A 27,777-nucleotide genomic window follows, 5' to 3' on the forward strand; every position below is an offset into this window, starting at 1 on the left:
GTCAATCTATTGACAACAAAGATTTAAGAGAAAGGATATCCCTTACTTTAATAAATTTCAGCTGTGATATGGATAGGAATTTAAATTTGACTGCTTTGAGGGGGCTCACTAAAATAATACATATATCGTGCATGCAAGCATGCATTCTCAATCTGCTTCATGCTCAAATAATATAGAACAGTACAGGCCCTTTGCCACAATGTTCTGCCAACCTTTATTTATTCATTGAGATGCAGTGTGGAATAGGCCCTTTGAGCCATGACACTCAGCAATCCCCCAATTTAATCCTAGCCTAATCACAGAACAATTTACGACGACTAACTAACCTACCATCCGCTATGCCTTTGAACTGTGGGTGGAAAATAAAATCTATAAATATCACATCCATCACTCTACCTTCATTGATCTGTTCTGTCACTTTCTGGAAAAATCAATCAGGCTCATGAGGATCAACCAGTCCCACGCAAAACCGTACTTTCTGCCTCTAATCAGACTAAGTTTCTCCAAATGCTCAACAGTCCTGTCCAATTGTTTGCCCACCACTGATATAAGATTCAGTGGTCTATAATTCTCAGCATTATCCCTATTACCTTTCCTGAACAAAGGAATTACATGTGACACCCTCCATTTTCTACTATGACTTCCGTGGCCAATGAGGATACAAAAATCAATGCCAACTGCGTAGCGATCTCTTCCCTTGATAACCTGGGGTATACCCATCCAGCCCAAGGAGTCATCTAGCCTAATGTTGTTCCAAAGTTCCAACACATCCTTTTCCTTAACCTCGACAGGTTCCAGCACTTTAGCTTTTTCTATGCTTACTGCGCATACATCCCCAGTATCTCCCCAGTTCCTGCCCAATAGAATCCTAATTTGCCCTTCCCCAATTAAACACTATTCTATACTGTCTGCTCCTTTCCTTGTCCAAATATTACGGAGTTGTAGTCACGGTTTCCGAAATGCTCACCAAGAGATCGGTCACTTGACCAGGTTCATTGCCTAGTAGCAGATCCAGAATGGCTTCTCTTCTATCCAGCATAAACCTTTCCTCTATTCCCCATTCTGACCTTTCCCTTCTTGTCAACAGCCTATTACTTCCCCCGGGTGCCCTCCTCCTTCCCTTTCTGCCATTGTCCACTCTCCTCTCTTATCAGATTACTTCTTCACCAGCCCTTACCTTTCCCACCTACCTGGCTTCACCTATCACCTTCCAGTCAGCCTCTCCACCCATCACCAACTTCTTATTCTGGTAACTTCCCTCTTCCTTCTCAGTTCTGAAGAAGGTTCTTGGCCCAAAACGGCAACTGTTTATTCTTTTCTGCAGATGCTGCCTGACCTGCTGAATTGTTCCAGCACTTTGTGTGTGTTGCTTTGGATTTCCAGCATCTGGAGACTTTGTGTTTGTGATTGACCTCTCTTCTAGTCAGCAGGTCCACATATCGTGTCAGGAATCCTTCTTGGACATCATCACAGGTGTCAGAGCCCCTTTTCCTCACCATGTACATTCCCTTTGTTATCAGTCTTTCCCCTTCCTACCTGTAACCCAGGATACAGGAGACCACTGAGGAGAGGATGTTCCACTTGTTTAACTACTTCCGCACCAGCTTTTTTGGCATCATGTTGGGTCACTACAGAGGACAACTTGTAGACATCCAAAGTGTATTCCCTGAAAACACAGCCACGTGCTGAAGTTAGAGAAACTGTTCAAAGTTCAAAGTAAATTTATCATCTAAGTACATACAAGTCACCATATACAACACTGAGATTCGTTTTCTTATGGGTAAACTCAATAATCCATTACAGAATAATAGCCATCATAAACTCAGTGAAAGACTGCACCAATCTGGGCATTCAACCAATGTGCAAAAGGTTCAGTGGTTCAGTTTATTGTCAAAGTATGCATGTACAATACAACTCTTGATATTTGTCTTCTCCAGATAACCGTGAAATAGAAAAAATCATGGGGGGTGTTGAAAGAAAAAAATCATTATCCACTCCCCACATGAAAAAGAAACAAAACTTGCTAAGCCAAAACACCCCCACCCCCTCCCTCACACAAAAAAACTAACGGATCGTCCTCATGGAAATCGGCAGTTGTAACATCAAACCCCAAAATCCCAACCCAAAAGACAGCAAGGTGCAAACACAAAAAAAAAGCAATAAACATTGAGAACTTCAGATGAAGAGCCCTTGAAAGAGAGTCCATAGGTTGTGGGAACTTTTCAATGATGGGGCAAGTGAAGTTGAGGGAAGTTAACTTGTTACAGCCAAACAAAATAAAGACTTTCAATCTATGAAATGAAAATCATCTTTTCCCCATTTAGATATTGATACCTTACCTGCTTAACTGAAAATCGGTCCCTTTCACAAATTTGAGTTTTTCTGTTGGTACACCTATACTTTCCAGCATGGCTTTTATAGTATGCTCATAGTACTTCGTTCTCAGTTGAAGCAGCTCCCAAGGAGCTTTCATGTTGTCCAAATAAGCATGCAAATCAGCAAATAAAACAGTTACCTGAAGCAGAAGGGGAAAACAGAAATTTTAATTGTTTGTAAGAATTTTTTTATTGCAATTTCTGCTATTTCTGGAATGTGCTATAGCTTTCCTAGAAGGTATTCACACATATTGAGATCCTGCACAGTGCTTCAGAAGGCTAACTCATGACATTTCCAGATTTTTAAACTCTTTCCACATGTTCACTACTATGATGTGACACTTTGCAAGTCCCACATCCAGAAAACAACAACAGAAACTTTCTCCATTTAGGCACCATGAAGACCACTGCCACCATCTTTGCAAAAATGTGCTCCATAGTCCAACAAGTTTTATTCTCAGGATGTTTGTAAGCTTGATATAATACAACTAAGTAAGTCGGGGGTCAGAGTTTTTCCTCAATTAAAAATATTCGGTACTCACAATGTACATTGATAAAGAATTTTAGATTTTTACTTTCAGCTAATCCTTAAACTCAAGAACTCCCACCGTTAAACTCTCCACTGGCCTTTATGAAGGTCATTAAAATTATTGTTAGCAAAATTTTGATTATCTGTCCTAAGATCCACTCACTTGATTGGAGTAATACACAAAATGCTGGAGGAACTCAACAGGTTAGGCAACATCTATGGAGAGGAATAAAGATCACTGAGATCCATCATCAGAATTTCAAGCATCTGCAGGATCTTGTGCATATTAATTTATCAGAATCGTTTATTTTCTTGCATACTACTCACTGATCCATTCTGTTTAAGGTGCTGTATTATGAAAGACTGTTCCTTAAGGTTGTTATAGCCGGGGATGGTAATAGGGATAAGCTTCTACTACCTATTAAATGCCCGCAGCAGTGCACACTTCAAATAGACTCTGACCAACCAAGTCCAACTCCTGCCCTTCACCTGTGGCTTAGCTACTAAGCCTGGCGGAACTGTTTCTACTCTCAGGAGAAGCGGCAAAGGAGGGTTGCTGGCACCTTAAAACTTGTCCCTTCGGGCAGGTGGGGCTCATCATCCATGGTTGGCAGCTCGTCTAGGAGAAGGAAAATTCCAGCCTCAAACCTTCACTGCCTTGCAGTTCTTCCCACTCGTGGAGAAGGCTTCGGGAGTAATCTCTGAGGGAAAAATCCAGAGCTGGAATCCCCAAAGGCAGAGCTATATTGACTTCAACTCTGACTGGCAACTCCTCCAACACTGCAGGTGCCAAACAGTATTGGTCTCTGTCACCTTTTGGGTTATCAGATGTGTGGATGGAGAGTGTGATACATGGTAAAAGCTTGTTCTCCATATTGTACTGCCCTGACTTGCATATCCTGTAGACAGCTAAGACTCAACACCCACGGTCAACCCTGACTAATGGAGGCCCTCGATTATGAAAGGTGCTATTGCTATCAACAATGACAGAGTATAATGGAATTTTTAAAAAAGCAGAATTATCAGGGATTCCTCTTCAAATCTCAGGAATTAGCCACTGGTGTACTTGGCCAGGTATTGAAAATCTTTGTTGAATAACTGGCTGGAGTGTTCAAAATCATCTCCAGACTCTCACTACTACAATCAGAGGTTCACGCCTGCTTCAAAAGGGTATCATTCATCCCAATGCCCAAGAAGAGCACGATGGGCTACCGGATACTATTACAGCTCAGGACATCAAGAATTCAAAGTTCAATTCCAACATCATCTGTATGGAGTCTGTATGTCTTCCCCACGTTACGTACCCCGTAACTAGGTCACTTACCAGCAAAGATAGAGAGGTCCGTTGAAGTCTGATGGTACTATTTTTAAAAGTCTTTATTTATGAAGGGGCACAAAAATAAGATTAATACAAACATTCAGATAATATACGTTGTCATTACTCAATCTAAAAGCGCGGGTCTAATAATAACCATCAATAAGAAACAGCTCGATCGTTTGTCTAGGGGATAATATATTGTCCGATGGAAATATAAAAGTCACTCAGTTCCTGCAGGCTTCAGCCTTTGAGGACCGCTGGGTTTTCACTTGTTGGGGAGAGAGAGAGATTGGTGAGAAAAGAAACTTGCCCGGGTCTTTTATGAAGGGAATCCGTTGAATCGGGGAGAGGGCTTCTCCGTTGTTAGCTAAAAGCTGGTTTCCGTGGTGCCAGTCACCGATTCCAGCCACGGAATCGAACGCACGTGACTTCCTTCAAATGGCTTCCCGCTACTATGGGATCGTTAGCGTTTCTTCTGGTGCGTCTGAAGGGGCTGTTCCCCCCAGACCCTCTTTTATACTTCCTCACGGGGTCTCAGATGTCAATCAGGTTGGGGTGATGCAATCTCTCTCTCAACCAGCCCACTTTGCCCAAGGGCTTGCACATAGCATAGTCCCCAATCCACAAACGTGGTCTCCAGGAGACAATGGTCAATGTCGCGTTATTTTGCATCGCTGTGGAACGAGGCATTCGGCACGTCTCTCTCTCCCATTTCCTGGGTCTACTGACCCCCCCTCAACTAGTGCTCTTGCGATTCTCACAAAGGAGGGGGCTGCAGACATAACACCCGTGGAATGTGTGGGTTTTCTCTGGGTCCTCCAGTTTCCTCCCACATTCTAAATAAATACTGGTTATTATGTTAATGGGGTTATAATAAATTGTCCTGTGATTAGGCTAGGGTTAACTATGGAGGGATGGGCTTGAAAGGCCTATTCTAATTAACAGTATCTCTAACTAACTAACATTCCTAACTGTGATGAAATGTTTTGAGAAGTTGGTTATGGCTAGAATTAACTCCTGCCTGAGCAAGGACCTGGACCCAGTGCAATTTGCCACCTCACTGGCTCTCCACTCAGTTTCGGAAAATCTGGACAACAGCAATACACGACCTCAGTCTGCCGTTTATCGATTACATCTCAGCGTTCAACATCATCATTCCTCACTAATAATCAACAAGCTTCAAAATTGGGGACTCTGTACCTCCTTCTGCAACTGGTTCCTTGCCTTCCCCATCGGAAGACCACACTCACTGCAGAGCAATAATAATGTATTGCTGTCACTGACAATCAACACCTCCAAGGTACTGCTGACCTGGGCTACTTGTGTGGCTGGACACAGCTGAAGAGACATCTCTAAGTTTGATCACTTTACTGTTCTTGACTGAATCTCAGATGGCAACAAGGAGGCATACAGGAATGAGATAGATCAGCTAGTTGAGTGGTGTCAGATAGACAGACAGACATACTTTATTGATCCCGAGGGAAATTGGGTTTTGTTACAGTCGCACCAACCAAGAATAGTGTAGAAATATAGCAATATAAAACCATAAATAATTAAATAATAAGTAAATTATGCCAAGTGGAAATAAGTCCAGGATCAGCCTATTGGCTCAGGGTGTCTGACATTCCGAGGGAGGAGTTGTAAAGTTTGATGGCCACAGGCAGGAATGACTTCCTATTACACTCAGTGTTGTATCTTGGTGGAATGAGTCTCTGGATGAATGTACTCCTGTGCCTAACCAGTACATTATGCAGTAGATGGGAGACATTGTCCAAGATGGCATGCAACTTGTCATAACAACAACCTCGCACCCAGCATCAACAAGACCAAGGAACTGGTCATGAACTTTAGGAAGGGAGAACACACAGCAATCCTCATTGAAGCGATGTAGTGGAAAAGGTGAGCAGCTTCAAGTTCCTGGACACCAACATTTCAGAGGATCTATCCCAGGCTCAACATTTTGATACAATTACAACAGCGGCTCCACTTCATTGGGATCTTGAGGAGATCTGGCATACTACCAAAGGCTTAAAAATTTCTGCAAATGTAGGGTGGAGTGCATTCCGACGGGACGCATCATGGCTTGATTACGGAGGCTCCAACGTGCGGCATCGAAAGAGGTTGCAGAGGGTTGTAGTCTGAGCCAGCTCCAACAAAACCACCCCCACTCTTGAGTCATCTTCAAGGGCCAGTGCCCCAAGAAGGTAGCATGCATCATCAAGACCCTCACCATCCAGGACAATTCCTCTTCCCATTACTACCATTCGGAAGGAGGTACAAGAGCATGAAGACCTACTCTCAACATTTTCGAAGCAGATTCTTCACTTCCACCATCAAGTTTCTAAACGGTCCATGAACCTATGAATACTACGGTATTTTCCCTCTTTTACACTACATTTTTGTAACTTACAGGAATTTTTATGTCTCACACTGTACTGCTGCTGCAAAACGCCAATGATAATAAACCTGACTCTGATTTATGCTACCAGCTTTCAACAAAATCATGACTGAACCAATAATATAGTTTGGACAACAAAGTCCATGGAGAAAAAATCTGCACATTTCCTATTTGCCTATCATCTCACCTCACAGCCAGCTTTCAAGAAGTCAGCGATCTTTGACATTGGCACAAAGTATGCTACGTGGGGTTTTCCAGTTGTGGCTGTTCCCCAGTAAACTTTCAGGTCTCGCTCTTGCAGAATGGAATGCAACTTATCCTCACCCAAGACCTCCTAGAAAAAAACATTTGTTGAACTATTTAAGTATATATTAAGCTTAAAAATACATTCTTAAACTGATTTTTTTGCTGAAAATGCAAAATATATAATAAGATTAAATGACTGCAGTTCAAGAATGTATAGACATAAAAGTGAATTGATCCTCAAAATGTAATCAATTATCCACCAAGTTATTTACCAGTTATACTGTTCTGTGCTTTTTTACCAAAAATATTACATCACTTTTTATCTTTTCACCATATATTTACTTTCAGTGACAATATTACATGGTCTGCAGTTTGCACATTATTCAGGGTGAGAAGTTTTAATAGATTTATATTTACAAGCTCAATATAATGAGAAGAAGGTTAGGGTTTCAACATATTTCACCATTCAACTCATTTAAAGTTCCAGTTAACTTTGCATTCACCAGCATTCCCGGTAATCAAATCTATGTATTCAAACAGAAAGAAAAGTATTTATTTCTTATCAATGATAATTGCATTCGCCAGCATTCCCGGTAATCAAATCTATGTATTCAAACAGAAAGAAAAATATTTATTTCTTATCAATGATATTTGCATAATGTCACACCTGCAAGTTTCGTGTGATAAGACTGATCTTCTCCTCAACATTTCTGCTTTCCCCCATGATGCTGAATGCTTCCAATGGCGATCTGCGAGAAACCGAGAAGTCAGTTTTACCATAACATTATTGTTCACAAACAATGCCAGTAAACATGAACTTCTCCTGCCCACTATAATTGCATAGATGATAACACTTGTAGGCTGTCCCCAGTACATCCTTAAGTTGTGCCAGTGGTTAACGCAAACAACACATTTCGCTGTATATTTTGATGTACATGTGAAAAATAAATGAATCTGAAGAACTGTCTAATATTTCTAGATTTCTGCATGTACAACTGTGCAAGAGTAAAGGTTGCCTTTAGTGTAAGACGAGGTCTCTTGAGAAAGCTTTTACACAAATCAGTAGGAGGTGGGTTACCAATTCAAAGATTCAAGGACAAGAAGCAAAACTGAGCAACTGGTACAGTACTGTACTTTTACATTAACATTTGAGAATAACTGAGGAGAAATAAATTGGGGAGTCACCTGCCATCTCAGTGGATGCAAAACAGATCCTTTGGCACCATTTTGAAAAGGATAGAGAAACTGGCTCTGATATCCTGTATAATGCTATAATGCTTACTTCTAAAGCAAAAATACAAATATTGTCCTCTTTTTTAAAAAAAATATTTAATGAGTGTGGAATAGGCCCTTCCAAGCCTTCGAGCCAGGTTGCCCAACAATCCCCCAATTTAATCCGAGCCTAATCACGGGACAATTTACAATGGCCAATTAACCTAACAGCCGGTACATCTTTCGACTGTGGGAGGAAACCGGAGCACCCGGAGGAAACCCACATGGTCACAGGAATAATCTACAAAGTCCTTACAGGCAGCGGCAGCAATTGAACCCAGGTTGTTTGCACTGTAAAGTGCTGTGCTAATCTCTGTGCTACCCTGGCCCCTTGCTGGATAAAGATTACCTACCATGCTTATTACAAACAGGACTATAATTCAAAAGTGCTTTCTTGCTATGGCAATACTAACAATACCGAAACTGTCTATAAATATGTTAGAAGGAAGAAAGCATTAATGAAATTCTTATTTTCACACTGTACACACCCATCACTGTGTGGTACGTGGCAATGCATATTCAGAACAAATCTACCAGCTTAAAACAATGCATTTGCAAGACAAAGTGGACAATCAAGATCAGAATTGTATTTTGCCACCGTCCGTAACTTCCAAGTATGGCAAGATTCAAAGTTGTTTCTCACACATACGTTGAAACATATGGTGAAATGTATTGCTTGCATCAACAACCAACACACCATAGGGTGTGCCGGGGTTAGACCACAATCGTCGTCACACATTTCAGTGTCAAGATAAGAACTTAAGAAACAGGAGTAGGAGTTGGCCATCTGGTCCGTCAAGCCTGCTCTTTCCCTCCCATAACCCTTCATTCCCCTACTGTGCAAAAATCTATCCAACCTTGTCTTAAATATATTTACTGAGGTAGCCTCCACTGCTTCACTGGGCAGAGAATTCCACAGATTCACCACTCTTTGGGAAAAGCAGTTCCTCCTCATCTCCATCCTAAATCTATTCCTCCGAATCTTGAGGCTATGTCCCCTTGTTCTAGTCTCACCTACCAGTGGAAACAACTTTCCTGCCTCTGTCTTATCGATCCCTTTCAGAACTATATATGTTTCTATAAGATCTCCTCTCATTCTTCTGAAATCCAGTGATTACAGTCCCAGGCAACTCATTCTCTCATAGTCTAACCCCCTCACCTCTGGAATCAAGCTGGTGAACCTCCTCTGTACTATTTCCAAAACCAGTATATCCTTCCTCAAAGTAAGGAGACCAGAATTACCCAAAGTACTCCAGATGCAGCCTCACCAAAACCCTATACAGTTGCAGCATTACCACCCAGCCCTTAAATTCAATCCCTCTAATAATAGCCAACATTCCATTTGCCTCCTTGATAGTCTGCTGCACCTGCAAACCAAGCTTTTGTGATTCATACACAACCACTCCCAAGTCCTTCTGCACAGCAGCATGCTGCAAGCTTTTACTATTTAAATAATAATCTGATCTTCCATTTTCCTTCCTAAGTGGATGACCTCACATTTATCAACAATGTACTCCATCTGGCAGACCCCGCCCACTCACTGAACCTATCTATATCTCTTTGTGCAGACTCTCCATATCCTCTGCACAATTTGCTTTTCCACTCAATTTAATGTCATCATCAAACTTAAGATACACTACACTCAGTCTCCTCTTCAAAGATTGTTAATGTATGTAACACAGAGTAAGGTTTCACTGCTAATATAATGGCTTCTCTGTAATGTTCCACTGCTGAGGTAATGGTTTCTCTGCAGCAGCAATGTCTGAGTTATGACTAAAGATAATGGGGCATGTTAGCCAATGCACAGGATGTTGTTCTTTTTTGTGTGTCTGGGAGCCAGGAATTTGCGGTCTTTTGCTGGGAAGAGATGAGGAGAGAAGATGCGAATGGAGAGAGTTGGTAGACAGCCGGACGGAGTGGACTTGGACCAAGGGTCCGGAGGTCAGCGACGATCGATGGAGGTCGATGGTGGACAAACGGCCTCATCTGTGAGCTACAACGTTGTGCGTTAGACTGTTTCATGAGAATGGACCCCTTTCTGGTTTTTTTTGCAATTAACGATTCAGCTTTATAATTCTTAATTTGACTATATGGTTAGTAAGAATATCATGAAGAGTTGTGGGCTCGGCACCACTCACCACTGATTGTCCACCAGAGTAACACCCACATATCCCACCTCTCTGCTTTCTATTGATTAACCAATCCTCTATCCATGTAATACATCACCCCCAACTCTATGCATCCTTATCTTATGGATGTCTTTTATGTGCTGGCACCTTATCGAATACCTTCTGGAAATCCAAGTAAATAACATTCATCTCTCCCCCTCTATCCATTGGGCTCATTATATCCTCTAAGAACGCCAGTAAGTTTGTCAAACAGGATCTGCCTTTGCTGAAACTATGCTGTGTCTGCATGATAGATCCATTTCTATCTAAATGCCTCGCTATTTCTTCTTTAATGATAGCTTCAAGCACTTTCCCAACTACAGATGTCAACAGAGCAAGCCCACAATGCTCCACACAACAGCAAAATAAGTCCCGTTCCTCACCCCCATGCACACACACAGTCCTCTAAGCTCGTCAGCCTGTATTCTTTGGCCTCTAGCACACCCAGATTCGGATGTGGACACACAGGCATTGGGTATTCGACTACCCCAGCAGACCCACGAATCCGGCCAACGGGCCTCAACCTTTTAGTCTTCCAATTGGAGCCTCGGGCCTCAATTCTCAGACTCACCTCGAACTCCATCCTCCCTGATGACAGGACTCTGAACGCTAGGCCTTGGAACTCTGGTCTCACCATTCATGAACGCACAGCAATCAATGGACCTTGTTCCTTCTGTCTGAACCGAACTCTGACTCTGGATGCTGCTGACAACTTGACCCTAAAATGAGCCAACATCCATCGTCTGTCAGCCAGACATTCCAGCCAGGTTCACAGGGATGCCCCATATCCTTCATTGCTGCGTCACTCTCCTTTGAATATGATGAGGACACTTAAGCCTGACCTCCAATTCCCCAAAATCTTTGTCCCTAAAACTCCAAGCTGACCCCTGACAACCCTCTCTGTCCCCAAAACCATCCCTACAAACCCAAACAAAACACTAAAAATATTCACTGGGGGGGGGGGGGGGAAACTAAAACTTGGTTACAACTTCAACAGAGGTCACAGTTCTGTGCCATCTTGAGACTGTAACCTTTTGACACCACTTGTCCCCAAAACCTGCTTAAATGAATAGCGTACAAGAATTTGCCACACATGGCATTAGACATGTAGAAAAATGAGGTAACAATCTGGTGAGGTTAAGAACACAAAATGCTGGAGGAACTCAGATGGTCAGGCAGCATCTACGGAAATGAATTGATAGTCAATGTTTTGGGTTGAGACCCTTCTTCAGGACTGAGTAGGAAGGAAGGAAGGAAGATGCCAGAATTAAGGGCGGAAGGGAGGGGAAAGAGGCTAGCTGGAAGGTGATAGGTGAAGCCAGGTGGATGGGAAAGGTCAAAGGCTGGAATGGAAGGAATCTGATCAGAGAGAAGAGGGCACCATAGGAGAAAGGGGACCCAGGGGAAATAACAGGCAGGTAAAAGGTAAAAGGTCAAAGTGGGGAAATGAGCAAGTTGGGAGAGGGAACCCGTTGAAGATGTAACATGTGTGCTAATTAACAAGAGCATACAGCAAACAGAATCTCACAGTCCAAATCAGATGCAATCAAAACTCTGCAGTTCTGCCACATCCGGCTATGAATAGCAATTAAACACTTACAGGAAGACAATTCCTAAAACTCTTCACCTAGTACAAGTGCCAAAGACAAGGATGCACCTTCTGTAACCATCTACTATCCGAAGTTCTGAGTGGAGGATCCATCAGTTCCCCAAAATCACAGGCGGCCAGGTACACCACTGTTATCTTAGAATCCCAGATGACGATGAGGAGCCAGACAGGAGCGAAGCAGATCGGCTAGATGAGTGGTGTTGCAGCAACAAACTCGCACTCAGTGATTGTGTATGTAAAGTAGGGAGAACATTCACCGGTCCTCATTGGGGAGACAGTGGTGGAAAGGGTGGGAAGCCTTAAGTCACTTGGGTTTCAACATCTCAGATGACCTGTCCAGGGCCCCACACATCAATGCAATCATGGAGACTACTTCATTAGGAGTTTGAGGGGATTTGGTATGTTTTTATAAATTGCAAATTTCTAAAGGCAACACGGCCTGGAGTGAGCCCTCCAGTTTACAAGATCGGATGAGGCTGCAGAGGGTTATAGACTCAGCCAATACAATCACAACTCTCCCCTTCAAGGGTTCAATATGTATGCTGTTATGTTGCAGTTGGATGGCAGGGTGGAAATACAATTCTACCAAAGCTGGTAATAACCTTCACCCCACTGGCCCCCAGGTCACCCTTGGACAAGGTGTAGTACCTGCCTAGCCCCTCGATCAGGGTCACATTTCTTCACCACCTGCCATGGCAGCAGCAGATGCATCTCACAAGTCCTGTTTATGCGACCACTGATGCCAGGTAGACAATCTCTGAACAATATTGATAATGGCTGGGGTCACCCATCTTGTAAAGACACTTCCCAGAAGAAAGCAATGGCAAACCACTTCAGTAGAAAAATTTGCCAAGAACAATCATGGTCACAGAAAGACCATAATTGCCCATGGCACATAACAATGATATTTTGCAGAACTAACACAGTTTAAGAGGACAAATTTTATTATTCTGGTGCAATAATAAAATTTATTATTGAGCAATGCAAGGACTGACAATTTTCTGAAGTGAGAGGGGCAGCCACTGCATTTGATATACAAATAATAAACTATTTCTAGACTCTGCAAGCCACAGATGCTGAAAACCTGAAACAAAAATCAAAGATCCCAAAAATACTGAGCAAGTCAGGCAACACCTATGGAGAGAGATTCAGAATCAAAATCAAAATGTTTAAACATCTATGGAGGATAATGAACAGTTGATATTTCAGGCCAGAAACAATGACTACCTATTCCTGCCCAAAGATGCTGACTGACTTGCTGAGTTCCTCCACCATTTTGTGTGTGTTACTCAAGATTTCTACACCTGTAGAATCGTCTGTGTTTATGAACCCCTAGTATCTGTTTCTTTGGTACCGCTGGTATCAGTCTTAGATAGGCTACTGAGCAACCCAGTGGCTTTAAGAAACCAGAGACTACCATTCAAATGTTACTCTGGTAGCAGTGGAGCTTAAACTTATAAAGCCAGTAATTAGAGATTACCATAAAATTAATAGACTGTTGTAAAAATCCATGTGGCTTACGACTGTCCTTGAAGGAATGAAAGATATCATTCTACCTGGTCTGGCCCAATCCCACAATAAAACAAACAGATTTATTAGGAGCTCCTCTTCTGTTTTCGCTCTCCAGAATAGGTAGACAAGCTCTTAACTCTATTGTTAAACATACATTAATAATTTGGTTTCAATTTTGTTGATTTTTTGAATTAAATGATTTTCTACTTTCTAGTAATATTTATTCTAGTTTCTTTTTTAAACCATCAACTTTGGATAAGGCTTTTTTAACATAGAAAATTAAGGGAATAAAAACTTTTTTAGATTTGTTTTAACAAAATTGTTTAATGTCTTTTTCACAGTTAATGGATAAATATGATATCTCTAACACACATTTTTTCAGGTATTTACAGGTTAGCAATTTTTTACCGAATTACTCCTTGGCCTGCTCTTTAAATTTGGCTTATGTTATTTTTCAGTTTAAACCTTTTCAAAAACCATTAATAGCTATCACTTATAAACAGTTAATGAATGCTCGCATATCACCTAATGATAGGGTTCAACGCACCTGGGAAGTAGAACTTCAACATTCACATTCAAATAATCAATGGAGTAAAATTTATTACTTAGTCAATAATTCATCTATCTGCGCACGCCATATCTTAATTCAGTTTCAGATAGTACACACGCCCCATATGTCCAAAGATAAATTGGCGCATATTTTTCCTAATATAAGCCCTATTTCTGACAGATGTAACGCAGAAGTGGCTACTCTAACTCATATGTTTTGGTCGTGTGTAAGTTTAAATAATTTTTGGAGGGATGTGTTTGGAATATTATCTAAAGTTATAGATATGGATGTTCAACCTAATCCACTTACAGCAATTTTTGGGATTATTCCAGAGGAAGCAAGCAAAGTGTCTGCTTCCACCCAACATGTGATAGCTTTTTCAACTTTACTGGCTAGGAGAGCTATCTTGCTACACTGGAAAGAATCTAACCCACCTTCTCTTTTCTATCGGCGCTCCTCCATTATTTCATGTCTAAGCTTGGAGAAATTTAGAAGCCGGATATTTGATACATCCTTATTTTGAACAAGTCTGGCAACCCTTTATTCAACATTTTCATATGATTTAATTTATTTATTTTTATTTATTCTCTTTGGGGAAAACCATTATCCATGAAGGTTTGGAGATGACTGGAAGAATGTGTTTTTTTCTCTTTCTTTTTTTCTAATTTTATCCTCAATTGGATTGCCCGATCTTTCTTTTTCTTTCTTTCTCTTTTTTTTTGTTTCAGTTTAGTTAGTGGGTTTATTTCCAATCTTTTTTTATGATTGCTATGAGGAGTTGTAGTTTTTTTTGACCATTGTATATATAACAGCATAATATTTTATCTATTTGATTTTGACATTATATACTTTGTTTTTATTATTGCTGTTAATATGACTTTTATATTATCTACTTGCTAAACTCCTTTTCCGATTTGTATATTCTTTATTTGAAAATCAATAAAAAAGATGGAAAAATGAAAAAAAAACAGAAAATGGTGGAAACATTTAGGAAGTGAAGTACCATCAGCGAAGAAGAAGAAGAAACAGAACTAAAAGCTTTTGGTCTTATAGGAATCTGAAACTTAAAACATGAAGTTTGTTTCACTTTCCTCACATGTTGCCTGGCCTGTGTGCTTCTAGCATTTTCTACTTCGCGTTTCCGACATCTGCAGACTTCCTTTTATTGCCAAACCTTGCATTATGTTTTACTATTAAATATCCTCTGACCAGCCTGCTGTGTCACCCAGCTCCAGAGCAATTTTGTATGAGCAATAAATGCTGTATCCTTGCCCGCGATCCTCAACCCGAAAAATAAATAGGCAAAGGCAAGTCAGATGTCACCGCACTCGCGAATGCTCCATATAAACCAATGCTGGTGGAACGCAGCAGGACAGGTAGCACCTGTAGGAAGAAGCAAAGCCCAGGCTGGCTACAGTTCTGACAGGACCCCAGCCCACCTGAATCCGACCAAGCCCTGCATCCTCCGGCACCAAATCCTACCAGATATCCTTACCGTGTGCAGATCAGCTTCGGGAGCCAACGATGAATGACCGTCTACCTCCACCGCCAACACCTCACGTTGTTCAATTGCATCAGCGACCTCCGGTTACCAGCTGGCATGAGCATGCGCATGACGCTCAGGTCGCACCAATCGCACTTCACTGCGTCTGCGCAGACCGACCAGCGCCAGTTTGAGCCGTTGTTCTTCACCGCACCTGGGCGAAGCACCTGTCGCTGTATCAAAAGAAAGTAAGAAATAGGAGCAGGAATTGGCCATCCGGCCCATCAAGCCTGCCCCGCCATTCAATAAGATTATGGCTGATCTGTCCGTAAACTCAGCTCCATCTACCTGCCTTTTCCCCATAACCTTTAATTCCCTTACTATGTAAAAATCTATCCAACTGTATCTTAAATATATTTAGTGAAGAAGCCTCAACTGCTTCCCTGGGCAGAGAATTCCACAGATTTACTGCTCTGGGAAAAAACGTCTTTTCCTCATCTCCGTCCTAAATCTTCTCCCCTGAATCTTGAGGCAAGGTGTCCCCTAGTTCTAGTCACACCTAATAATGGAAACAGCTTTTCTACTTCTATCTCATCTATCCCTTTCAAAATGTTGTATGTTTCTATAAGACCTCCTCTCATTCTTCTGAATTCCAGAGAGTATAGTCCCAGGTAACTCAATCGCTCCTCATAGGTTAACCTCTTCATCTCTGGAATCAATCTGGTGAACCTCATCTGCACTGCCTCCAAAGCCAGTATATCCTTCCTCAAGTATGGAGACCAGAACTGCACACAGTACTCCAGGTGCGACCTCACCAGTACCCTGTATAGTTGCAGCATGACCTCCCTGCTCTTGAATTCAATCCCTCTAGCAATAAAGGCCAACATTCCATTTGCCTTCCTAATAACCTGTTGTACTTGCAAGCCAACTTTTAGCGATTCATGAACAAGCACTCCCAAGTCCCTCTGCACAACAGCATGCTGCAATCTTTCACTATTTAAATAATAATCTGCTCTTCTATTATTCCTTCCAAAGTGGATGATCTTGCATTTACCAACGTTGTATTCCATCTGCCAGACCTTTGTCCACTCACTTAACCTATTTATATCCCTATGCAGACTCTCCACATCCTCTGTACAATTTGCGTTTCCACTCAGTTTAGTGTCATCAGCAAATTTTACTATGCTACACTCAGTCCCCTCTTTCAAATCGTCAATGTAAATGGTAAACAGCTTCGGGCCCTGCACCGACCCCTGCGGCACCACCGACTGCCAACCGGAGAAACACCCATTTATACCAACTACCTGCCTTCTACTGGTTAACTAATCCACTATCCATGCCAATACACTTCCTCCAACTCCATGCATCCGTATCTTATTTATAAGTCTTTTGTGCGGCACCTTATCGAACGCCTTCTGGAAATCCAAGTATATGACATCCACCTGTTCCCCTCCATCCACTGCACCCATTATGTCTTCAAACCAGTAAGTTTGTCAAACAGGACCTGCCCTTTCTGAATCCATGCTGCATCTGTCTAATGGAACCACTCCTTTCTAAATGTTTTACTATTTCTTCCTTAATGACAGCTTCAAGCATCTTCCCGACTACAGACTGGCTTATAGTTGCCCATCTTTTGCCTACATCCTTTTTTAAAAAGTGGCGTGACATTTGCTGTCTTCTAATCCGCCGGTGTCTGCCCAGAGTCTAGAGAGTTTTGATAAATGATTACAAGCACATCTACTATAACCTCCGCCAATTCTCTCAGCACCCTGGGATGCATCCCACCAGGACCAGGGGACTTATCTACCTTCAGGCCCTCTAGTTTGCTCATCATTATCTCTTTAATGACAATGATTTTATCGAGGTCCTCACCTCCTATTTCGTCCATAACACCATTCTGTGGCATATTAGACATGTCCTCCACCGTGAAGACCAACACAAAATAGTCCTTCAATGCCTCAGCCATTTCCTTATCACCCAATATCAATTTCCCCTTCTTGTCTTCCAAGGGACCTATGTTGACTTTAGCCACCCTCTACCGCTTTATATATTTATAAAAACTTTTGCTATCTGTTTTTTATATTTTGCGCTGTTACTTTCATACTCTGTCTTCCCTCTCCTTATTTCTTGTGTGGTTGTTCTTTGTTGCTTTTTAAAGTTTTCCCAATCCTCCAGCCTCCCACTACTCTTTGCAACTTTGTACACATGAGCTTTTAATTTGATACTATCTTTTATTTCCTTAGTTATCCAAGGTATCAGACAAGCAAATATTATTTACAGTGATTAGAAAGCCATAAGGTAAAGTTTAAAGTTAATTTTATTATCAACGTACATACATAATCACCATATACAACACTGAGATTCATTTTCTTCCAGGCATACTCATCAATTCTGTAGAATAGTAACTACAACAGGATCAATGAAAGATCAACCAGAGTGCAGAAGATAACAAACAGTGTAAATACAAATATAAATAAATAACAAGAACGGGAGATAATGAGCTAAAGAATCTTTAAAGTGAGATCATTAGTCGTGGGAACTTCCCAATGGAAAGACAAGTGAGTGCAGTTATCTACTTTGGTTTAAGAGCCTGATGGTTGTGGGGTAGTAACTGTTCTTGAACCTGGCGGTGCCCATCCTGAGGATCCTGTACCTTCTACCTGATGGTAGCAGTGACAAAAGAGCATGTCCTGGGCTGTGGTGATCTCTAATGATGAATGCTGCTTTCCTGCAAGAGCATTTCACAGAGCAACACACAGATTGTTAAGGGAGGGGATTGGAGTAAAGAATATAGTTTTTATAAACTTATGATGTACGCAATCTGTTAGCAAAGTCACCATTTATTTCCTGTCCCAAATTGTCCTCAGTGGTTGCTAGGCAATCACCTTCCAGGTCTGAGGTCTATGTATCTGAGCTAGACAATGAGTGATAGGAACACAAGGGAGGTGAAAGAGGTGAGAGAAGAGAGAGGAAAATAACGTGTTCAAATTCCTCAAACTGTGCTCCACTTGTCAGGTGGTTCAAGTTCAGTTTATTGTTATTCAGCTGTACACTTGTATACTGCCAAACAGAACAATGCTCCCCCAGATCAAGGTGCACAACAGAAAAAGTTCCCTCCCTCTCCCCTAATCTTCTATTCCCCACTCTATCCTCTTACCTCTTCTCACCTGTCTTTCAACTCCTGCTGGGTCCCATCCTCCTCTTTCTCCTATGGTCCACTCTCCTCTCCTATCAGATTCCTTCTTCTCTAAGTCCTTTACCTCTCCCACCCCCTGGTTTCACTTGTCACCTTCTAGCTATCCTCCTTTCCCTCCCCTCACCTTTTTATTCTGGCATCTTCCCCCTTCCAGACCCAAGGAAGGGTTTCAGCCTGAAACATCAACTGTTTATTGATTTCCATAGATTCTGCCTGATCTGCTGAATTCCTCCGGCATTTTGTGTGTGTTTCCTTGGATTTCCAGCTTCTGCAGACTTCCTCATGAGTACAAGGTCAGTGGCACTTTATACCTGGGTGGTCAGGGAGTTCGATAGTCTCGTGGCCTGGGGGAAAAAGCTGTTTGCCATCTTAACAGTTCTTGTCCTAATGCTGCGGTACCTCCTGCCTGATGGTGGTTGGGGGGTGCAAAGAGATTGTTAGACAGATGGGGGGGGGGGGGTTCATTGACATTGCTAAGGTGTATGCAGCACTCCTGAAAATACCTCAGATGGGTGTCAATGTCTGAATTGTGTATTAAATTCATGCATGCAGTGAGTTATTTGCCTCTGACAAAATGCAGTACTGAAATAAAATGCAAGGAGCTGAAACACCTTGTGTGGCTTATTCATAGGCTCTTCATGTGCACCATGGAGAATCTTACACTTGTTAAATTCTTAAATAGTCTCGTGAAAAGGGGCGAGAACAATGCGGTAGCATTTATTGTTCGCAACCAATATTCATTTAGTACACAATATCATTCCATAATTAACATTATCTACAAAAGTTTGTAATTAATTCGCTAGTATTAGGAAGTCAACAGACCTAAGACAAAATGAATTTAAAACCTCAGTTAAGACAAATTTATAACCAAAAATTGTTATTTATTCGTCAATAGTCAGAACCGTGAAACTTTGAAAGAATTAGCAAGCCATGAGGTATCTCACATGGTTTCATTCACCAGAAGCTCCGTTGAAGGTGATACAGAAGACATATTGCAGCTGCAGTGTCCGATAATCAGCCTTAAAGTGAATAAACAATATCTCAATAGCAGTTTGCTTTTACATACTGTTTTCTAGTGTCAAGATATGTCCCATGGAATTTTCAGAAGGGCAAAATGATTTACCTACGCTTGAATGAAGATGTGTAATATTTTGGAAAGCAAATGTATATGGGGTCTGGTTCATACTTGGTTTTTGAACTTGTTCCTACTTGAAACAACTTTCTTGATTTAACTTCATCATCGTTATTCTGTGCCGTGTCGTATAATGTGGGCGATCATGGTCCCGTGACTATAACTGTTGTTTGCAAATTTTTCTACAGAAGTGGTTTGCTGTTGCTTTTTTCTGGGCAGTGTTTTCACGAGACGGGTGACCCCAGCCATTATCAATACTCTTCAGAGACTGCCTGCCTGGCATCAGTGGTCAATCCTCTCCACATCCACATTAAATAGGCATTTCAATATTCAATAGGTTTCAATGAGACTCCCCCCGCCCACCCTCATTCTTCTAAACTCCAGCAAGTATAGGCCCAGAGCCATCAAAACCTCCTCATATGTTAAGCCTTCATTGTTGGGATAATTCTTGAGAACCTTCTTAGAACTCTCTCCACTGCCAGCAAGTTAACCATTAGGGAATCCTGCACAAGGGCTGCCAAGTCACTTTGCACCTCTGATTTTTGAACTTTCTCCCCATTTATGAAATAGCCCACATCTTTATTCCTTCTACCAAAGTGTATGACCACGCACTTCCCTACACCGTATTCCATCTGCCACTTCTTTGCCCATTCTCCCAATCTCTCAAAGTTCTTCTGCAGACATCCTGCTTCGTAAACACTGCCCGCCCCTCCACCTCTCTAAGTAGCATCGACAAATCTGGCCACAAAGCCATCAGTTCCTTCGTCCAAAGTATTTTCATAATGTGAAACAAAGCAGTCCAAATACCGACCCCTGCTGTACACCACCAGTCGCTGGCAGCCAACCAGAAAAGGCCCCCTTTATTCCCACTCTTTGATCCCTGCCAGTCAGCCAATGCTCGACCCATGTTGATACCTTTGCTGTAATACCATGGACTGTTACCTTGTTAAGCAGCCTCACGTTCAGCAGCTTGTCAAGGGCTGTCTGAAAATCCAGATAAACAACATTCACTGACTTAATCCTACCTGTTATTTTCTCAAAGAATTCCAACAGATTTTTCAGGCAACAAGTTCCCCTTAAGGAAACCATGCCAACTTTGGCCTGTTTTATCATGTGTCTCCTAGTACCCAAAACCCTGCCCTTAATAATAGACTCCAACATCTTTCCAACCACTGGAGTCAGGCTAACTGGTCTATAATTTCCTGTCTTCTGTTTCCCTCCATTCTTAAAGAATGAAGTGATATTTGCAATTTTCCAGTCCTCCAGAACCATTCTAGAATCTAGTGATTGTTGAAAGGTCATTACCAATGCCTCCACAATTTCTTTGGCTATTTCTTTCTGAACCCTGGGGTGTAGTCCATTGGGTCCAGGTGCCCTACCTACCTTTAAATTTTCAGCTTCCCAATCACCTTCTCCTTAGTAATAGTAACAGCACTCACTTCTGCCCCCTGACCGTCTTGCATTTCTGCCATTCAGCTAATGTTTTCCACCGTGAAGACTGATGCAAAATACTTACTAAGTTCATCCACCATTTCTTTGTCCCCCATTACTACCTTTCAGTGGCATTTTCCGATGGTCCAGTACCCACTCTGCTCTCTCTTTTACTTGTTATATACCTGAAAAACATTTGGTGTCCTCTTTTATATTATTAGCTAGCTTACCTTCATACTTCATCTATTGTCTCTTTAGGCTTTTTAGTTGCCTTCTGTTGATTTTTAAAAAGCTTCCCAATCCTCTACCTTCCCATTAATTTTTGCTATATTAAATGCCTTCTCTTTTGCTTTTAGGTTGTCTTTGATTTCCCTTGTTGGCCTCAATTGCCTCATCCCCAATTTAGAATTCTACTTAATTTTTGGGATATATCTTCACTGCACTTTTCTGAACGGCTCACAGAAACTCAAACCATTTCTATTCTGCTGTCATTCTGGCTATGGTCCCCTTCCAATCAACTTTGGCCAGCTTCTCTTTCATGCCTCTGTAATTCCCTTTACTCCACTGGAGTACTGATCTTAGCTTCTTCTGAAACTACTGGGTGAATTCTATCATATTATGACCACTGTCTTCTAAGGGTTCCTTGACCTTAAGCTCCCTAATCAAATCTGGGTCATTGCATAATACCCAATCCAGAACTGCTGTTCCCCTCGTGGGCTCAACAACAAGGCAAGGAAGTTTGGACTATTTTGTAGCACCTTAACTTTGATTTGGCCATTGTCACTCAAGAAGAAAAGGAGCCAGCTGAATACTCTATCTATGCCTCTTATCATCTTGTATATCTCTATCAAGTCTCCTCTCATCCTTCTTCTCTCCAAAGAGAAATGCTCTAACTCACACAACCTGTCTTCATAAGATATACTCTCTAATCCAGGCAGAATCCTGGTAAATGTCCTCTGCAACCTCACCAAACCTTCCATTTCCTTCTTGTAATGAGGTAGCCAAAGCAGAACCCATTTGCTGCTGGACGTTCTCCACATTGAAAGTACTCTTGCACAGAGTGCTATATCACTAGTCACAAAAGATTCTGGGCCTTTTTTCATTGACCAGCTTTTAAAACATTGTACAAAGTATCTTACTTTGCTTAGGGGAAAAAAATGAAATTAAGGGCAAAGAAGAAGTATAATAAAAGTTAAATTTTCTTTTTAAATATGCAAGGATCTTTGAAATCATTAGCTGGGGGAATGGCAATGCACATGCTCGTAGGTCAGAGTAGTTTTTAAGATACTACCAAGAAGTTAAGGAAGTTAAGATTCCTTAAGGTTGTTATAACAGGGATGGTAGTGGAGATAAGCTTCCACTACCTATTAAATGCTCCCAATGACGTGCATCCTCAAGTAGCCTCTGACAACCAAGTCCAGCTCCTGGCCTTCACGTGTGGCTTAGCTACTAAGCTGGCAGAACAGTTTCTACTAACAGGAGAAGGGACAAAGGCGGGTTACTGGTGCCTTAAAACCAGTGGTTTCGAGCAGATAGGGCTCATCAGCCGTAGTTGGCAGCTTATCTTGAAGGAAAACTCTGATCTCAAACCCCTGCTGCCTTGTAGCTATACTCACTCGTGGGAAAGGCTTCGGGAGTAAACCCCGAGCGAAAAATCCAGGGCTGAAGTCCCTAAGGCAGTTTTACACTTAGTTCAATGCCGACTGGCATTGCTGTGATACTTCTGGTACCAAACTGTGTCAGTCTCTGCTGCTCCTTTGGATTCATCAGGTCTGTGGAGAGGGGGAGCTTGCTACATGGGCAACAGCTTGCTCTCCGTATCATACTGCCCAGGCTTGCATATCTAGACAGCTAGGACACAACATCCATGGTCAACTCTGGCCTCAACTCAACCAAAAAGTTACACAACTCAACAATAAGTACATCCTTTCAGGGTTCCTGTCACTTCCTTACTATCATCAGATTGTTAAAGATAAAATAACATTCTCTGTGGCGAAGAAGGGAATTCATGACAGAAACATGATTTTCTAGAACAGTTGTTTGTGTGCATTCTTTGCAAGCTGCTGTCATATTTTTCCCACAGTAACAATGACAACTGATAGTCTCACTGTTGCTTCTCTCTTTTCAAACAGTCTGAAACTTTCATATCACTTTAAACCAAGGGTTCTTAAACTTTTTTATGCCATGGACCCCTACCATTAACCAAGAGGTCCGTAGATCCAAGGTTTGGGAACCCCTGCTCTAAACTAAACTATGTTAATTTATTTAAGCTATTACAGTTGTGCTTTTATAATTTTATACTCTGTCAGTCAGTATTGACACCGACAGCGGCCTGTCTCCCAAACCATCCAGGTGCAGTAAGCCGGCAGCTCACTCGCGCCATTAGAGTCCAAAAGTCCTTATGATCAGGGCTTTAAATTCTGTGTATTTGCCATCCTCCGGGGCTGAACTCCTCAACCTGGGCAGCTGTCTCCTGGTCAAGGGAGCTCACCACGTAGTAGTAACGTGTGGCATCTGAGGTTATCTGCCGAATGTGGAATTGGGCTTCTGCTTGTTGGAATCATAAGTGAGGTCGCAGCATCCAGAAGCTTGGCAGTTTTAACGAAATTGCATGAACAGATGCGGCGTCGTTCATCTCCGGTCCAAATATCGTTTGGGCCGTCGGGATCACCAATTGTAGCGGTGTGCTACACGCCGTGCTGAAATAACGACACGCAGTTGTAAAAGAGGTTTATTCAAACTTCGTAGCCTCGCTTTAAAGCCTTCCTGTTCCCATCCTCCCCGGGCGGGCGTGCTGTAGGGGGCACGTATTCACAGTCCCATCCCGCTTACTGGTGAAGAAAGCCTGGCGCCCTTTTTGGGGCTGGCCTCAATGCCGGTGTGTGCCACTTTGTGAGCCGGAAAGTGGGTCACCACAGTATATCATATTATTTCTAAAATTTGAGTGGATTTTTCAGTCCCTTCTTCACAATCTTGTGTTGAATCAATTAAGAATGTGTGAGTTGTTTATAAATGCCCTAAGCTGCTGTGTGATATAAATGTGTTTTTGTGTTTTTAATAGTGATCTGCTATCAGTTAATTATACTGATATATAGTGTATTTACTGTATATAGTAGAATATCCAAGCGTTTTATTTGTAGCTGGTTGTTGGAACAGTACTAATAGTTAAAAACACAAAATGCTGGCAGAACTCAGCAGGCCAGACAGCATCTATGGGAGGAGGTAGTGACGACGTTTCCGGCCGAAACCCTTCATCAGGAGTTGTTGGTTTTGAATTTCCAATATGAGCCTGTATGGTAATATAAAGGTGAAATTTTAATAGTATTAAAATCATCTATTTGTTTTCTTTTTATATCTAAAATGCAAAATGAATTGACATGCTGCCAATTTAGACAAGAAAAATTGTCTAAGCTTTGACACTGAAAGGTGTCTTTTTCTCAGGACATTTCAGGTAGGAATAAAAAAGGGAAATGCTTTATTAGAAGTACACAAAATAGACCAAAAGTCATTTTTCTTAATACCAGGAAACCCTTTATTGATGTTCTGTCAATACAATCAAGTAGTTTAGTTTTCAAAGAAGAGTCTGGCTTTCAATTCCGATAGGAGTGCATTTTACCAGTTGCTATTACAGTGCAGATAAGTATTTACAAAAGAAAACTTATCCTTCTACATCAGAAAAAGATGACTACAGAAGGTGAAGATCTCCTCTTAACAAAAAGAGGGAGAATTAGTCTCTTTCTTCACGAGTAATAATTCATTAACATAATCACCCAGACTCAAAATGTGATTTATCAAAAAGCAGTTGATGTGAAAACAACAGCTTATTAAAATACTTATAATCTAAAGTTGCATTGTGTGAAATATTGAAATGCAATCCCTTCATGCTGGAATTGTTATGCTGGCTGGCATTGGATATAACAATAGGTTAATAAAGTGTAATGTATAAGTGAATTTCAGATGACAATTCTGTTGACGTTAGTACAGAGAATGAAAGTATCAATTTGCAATCCACTGATGCTCTATCAGAAAATTCATATGGTAACATTAACAAATCCATGCTTGTTAACCTTTCCAAGTGATTGATTTAAGCCTTTGTTTTAAACAATGGACATTTCATATAATATCCTTTGCACATTATGATATTACAGAGGTTCACATTGCGATTTAACATTTTCTTGCGAAAGACATCTTCAGTTGGTGGTGTAAATTTTGTTACAAAATAAATTATTTTACAGCCCAGTGCTTATCATTGAAATCTGAAAGAAATTATCAATTCATATTATAATCTCCATGTTTTGAACATTTTTTATGACTTTTGCTCTGAAATTTCTATCCTAATAAACTGAGACAATTATCAACTCATTCCTTCAAACCCAGTCTCTGCTGTGCATTTTTCAGTTCAGTTGATTTTAATTCTGTTACGTAAAAGGGTAATATGCCAATAAATATGCATAATTGCACAACTGGAAGAGCCTGTAAACAGAATTCTTATTGGCGTAATTTCATCATTAGCCATATTGCTTTGCATATCAGTTTGATTCTGTAAATACAATTATTCAACTAAAAAGTTAATAAGTAGTTTGAATTTAACTACTCTATGGAGCAGGGTAACCATTATAATTCAGTCAGAATGTCTGGAAAGAACTGGGAGATCATAAAACAGTTTTAATGATCATTGTTGACTCATAAGTAGTCAAATTACTTGTTAAATATATTTCATCATTTTTATCAGCCACAACATTTTTGCTATCCATTCTGAATTTCTTTATTAATTGATTGTTTCAGTAGAATGCATTCCTTCTATTTACCGCATCAGAATATTTAAAATATCTGTATTACCTTTTTAAATCTAATTGGATGTGTACATTATAGGTTTGGATTACAGCTTGCAACATAGGTTTCTTGTGTCAATAGAAGTGTTAGCAGACCAGATAGAGAAGAGGCAGGGGGAAAAAATTCAGAGACAAGGCATTTACAAATGAACCAGTGCAAGTAAATTATATTGCATTTTTTTTATTAACTAAGTTTTACTTGTATAGAATTTACCAATAAGTTTCTTGAGCAACAAAAATAATTTGGCCTCATATGATCAGAAAAGATTGCTTCTCTCCTGGCTAGACGTTTAATCCTCCTTAGATGGAGAGATGTTGCCCCGCCCACGCATGCTCAATGGCTTAATGATATTATGTCCTGCTTAGACCTTGAAAAAATTCATTATTCAGTTCTTAATTCGGATGTAAAGTTCCATACGGTCTGGGGACCTTTTATTGAGTACTTTCATAACCTTCCTCTTAACTAAGGTTTTTTTTTTCGGTCCCTTGCTTTCAGCTCTTTTTTTTTGGTAGTAGGCATTATTATCTTCTGTTTTTAAGTGTATTTACAGTTTTGGGGGTTTGAATGTCCTGATTTATATTCTCTATATTGTGTTGTGGTTGGTCTGGAGTTTTTTTTTGTTGCGGGGCTTGGGGAGGATACTAATTTTACATGTCTTCAATTTGGGTGCTTTCTCAATTATCTTTTTTGTATTATATTAGTATTTTATGTTTTTTTTTGCACTGTATTAATTTTCTTCATTTTGATTTGGGGTTTTTTTCTATCTGTAGCGATGTAGAAAATGCATTAAAAAAAAAAGAAAAGAAACAGCGCCTAGAGGTTTATAATAGTCAATCTGCACGTATCCTCTTTTTGAAAATATAACATCTACTGTTGTGTACATGCCTCAGCTCAGAAGCACAGACCCTACAACATAATCTGAAACAGCATATGTAATGTATTGCTTTTATGAAGCATTATCCACAATGGGAATAATTTGACATAGTGAATCTCAGCAATGTATAAACCATTGAAGGATCCACTATAATTGCAATCCAATGGCCCTTTGCTCCAAGTGCTTTTCCCTCTGGGCTCTGGAATGGGTTCTCATCAAGGCTGTTGTGTGATGTGCTTTAAAAGACTAAACATTTCACAGTCTTTGCTAGTTTGAAAAATAGTGGCGTATGTACGTGCAGCACTCTAGCTGCCAGCAAACTGAATTAAATTACCGAGTAACTACACTACATCTGTCCCAGAGACGTCTTCAATATGTTAAAATCATAACAATTTATGATCTAGAAAGAGGTCATTCATTGCATGTAACTATTCTGAGATCACATCAGCTGGGATCATTTAGTATCTCATTAGAGGGAATGACAGATAATGGATGAATTCCTGCATGGTCTCATCAGTTGGTGAAATGTTGGGGTACACCACATTCTGATTTGGGCATTAGCCAATGAACAGCACTCTCTGAGTCAGAACATTTTGATTCAAATCCCAATCCTGAGACTTGAGCACAAAATAGTTCCTGTACAGTTCAACGTTTCTTACCCTTTAATCCAACTCAATTAATGTTCGTGAATATCTCAGGGTACTAAGGTAATTCAAAATACATAAAACCTAACCAGTACAAAAGAGACATTTACTTGCACTACATCATTTATCCTTCAGCCTTCTTCTAGTCAGCAAAACATTACTACAAATTAAATTGAAATTTAAAATTCAAGCAAGTTGCAGTGGCGA

At 40.9% G+C, this 27,777-nt stretch overlaps 1 protein-coding gene across 1 annotated transcript in view; it reads right to left on the reverse strand.

Moving 5' to 3' along the window:
• Positions 1-15,622, reverse strand: part of LOC132383521 (tyrosine--tRNA ligase, cytoplasmic-like) — a 37,336-nt gene extending 21,714 nt beyond the window's left edge. Inside the window, exons 1-5 of the mRNA XM_059954610.1 lie at positions 15,473-15,622; positions 7,534-7,615; positions 6,808-6,954; positions 2,340-2,515; positions 1,537-1,666 (exon numbers count right to left, since the gene is read on the reverse strand). Of these exons, the coding sequence (XP_059810593.1) occupies positions 1,537-1,666; positions 2,340-2,515; positions 6,808-6,954; positions 7,534-7,590 (510 nt within the window). The 5' untranslated portion in view covers positions 7,591-7,615; positions 15,473-15,622. The remainder of the gene's footprint in view (positions 1-1,536; positions 1,667-2,339; positions 2,516-6,807; positions 6,955-7,533; positions 7,616-15,472) is intronic.
• Between the last annotated feature and the right edge of the window lie 12,155 nt (positions 15,623-27,777).

The sequence above is a fragment of the Hypanus sabinus genome, chromosome 30 (assembly GCF_030144855.1).
Source record: "Hypanus sabinus isolate sHypSab1 chromosome 30, sHypSab1.hap1, whole genome shotgun sequence".
Classification (NCBI taxonomy): Eukaryota; Metazoa; Chordata; class Chondrichthyes; order Myliobatiformes; family Dasyatidae; genus Hypanus; species Hypanus sabinus.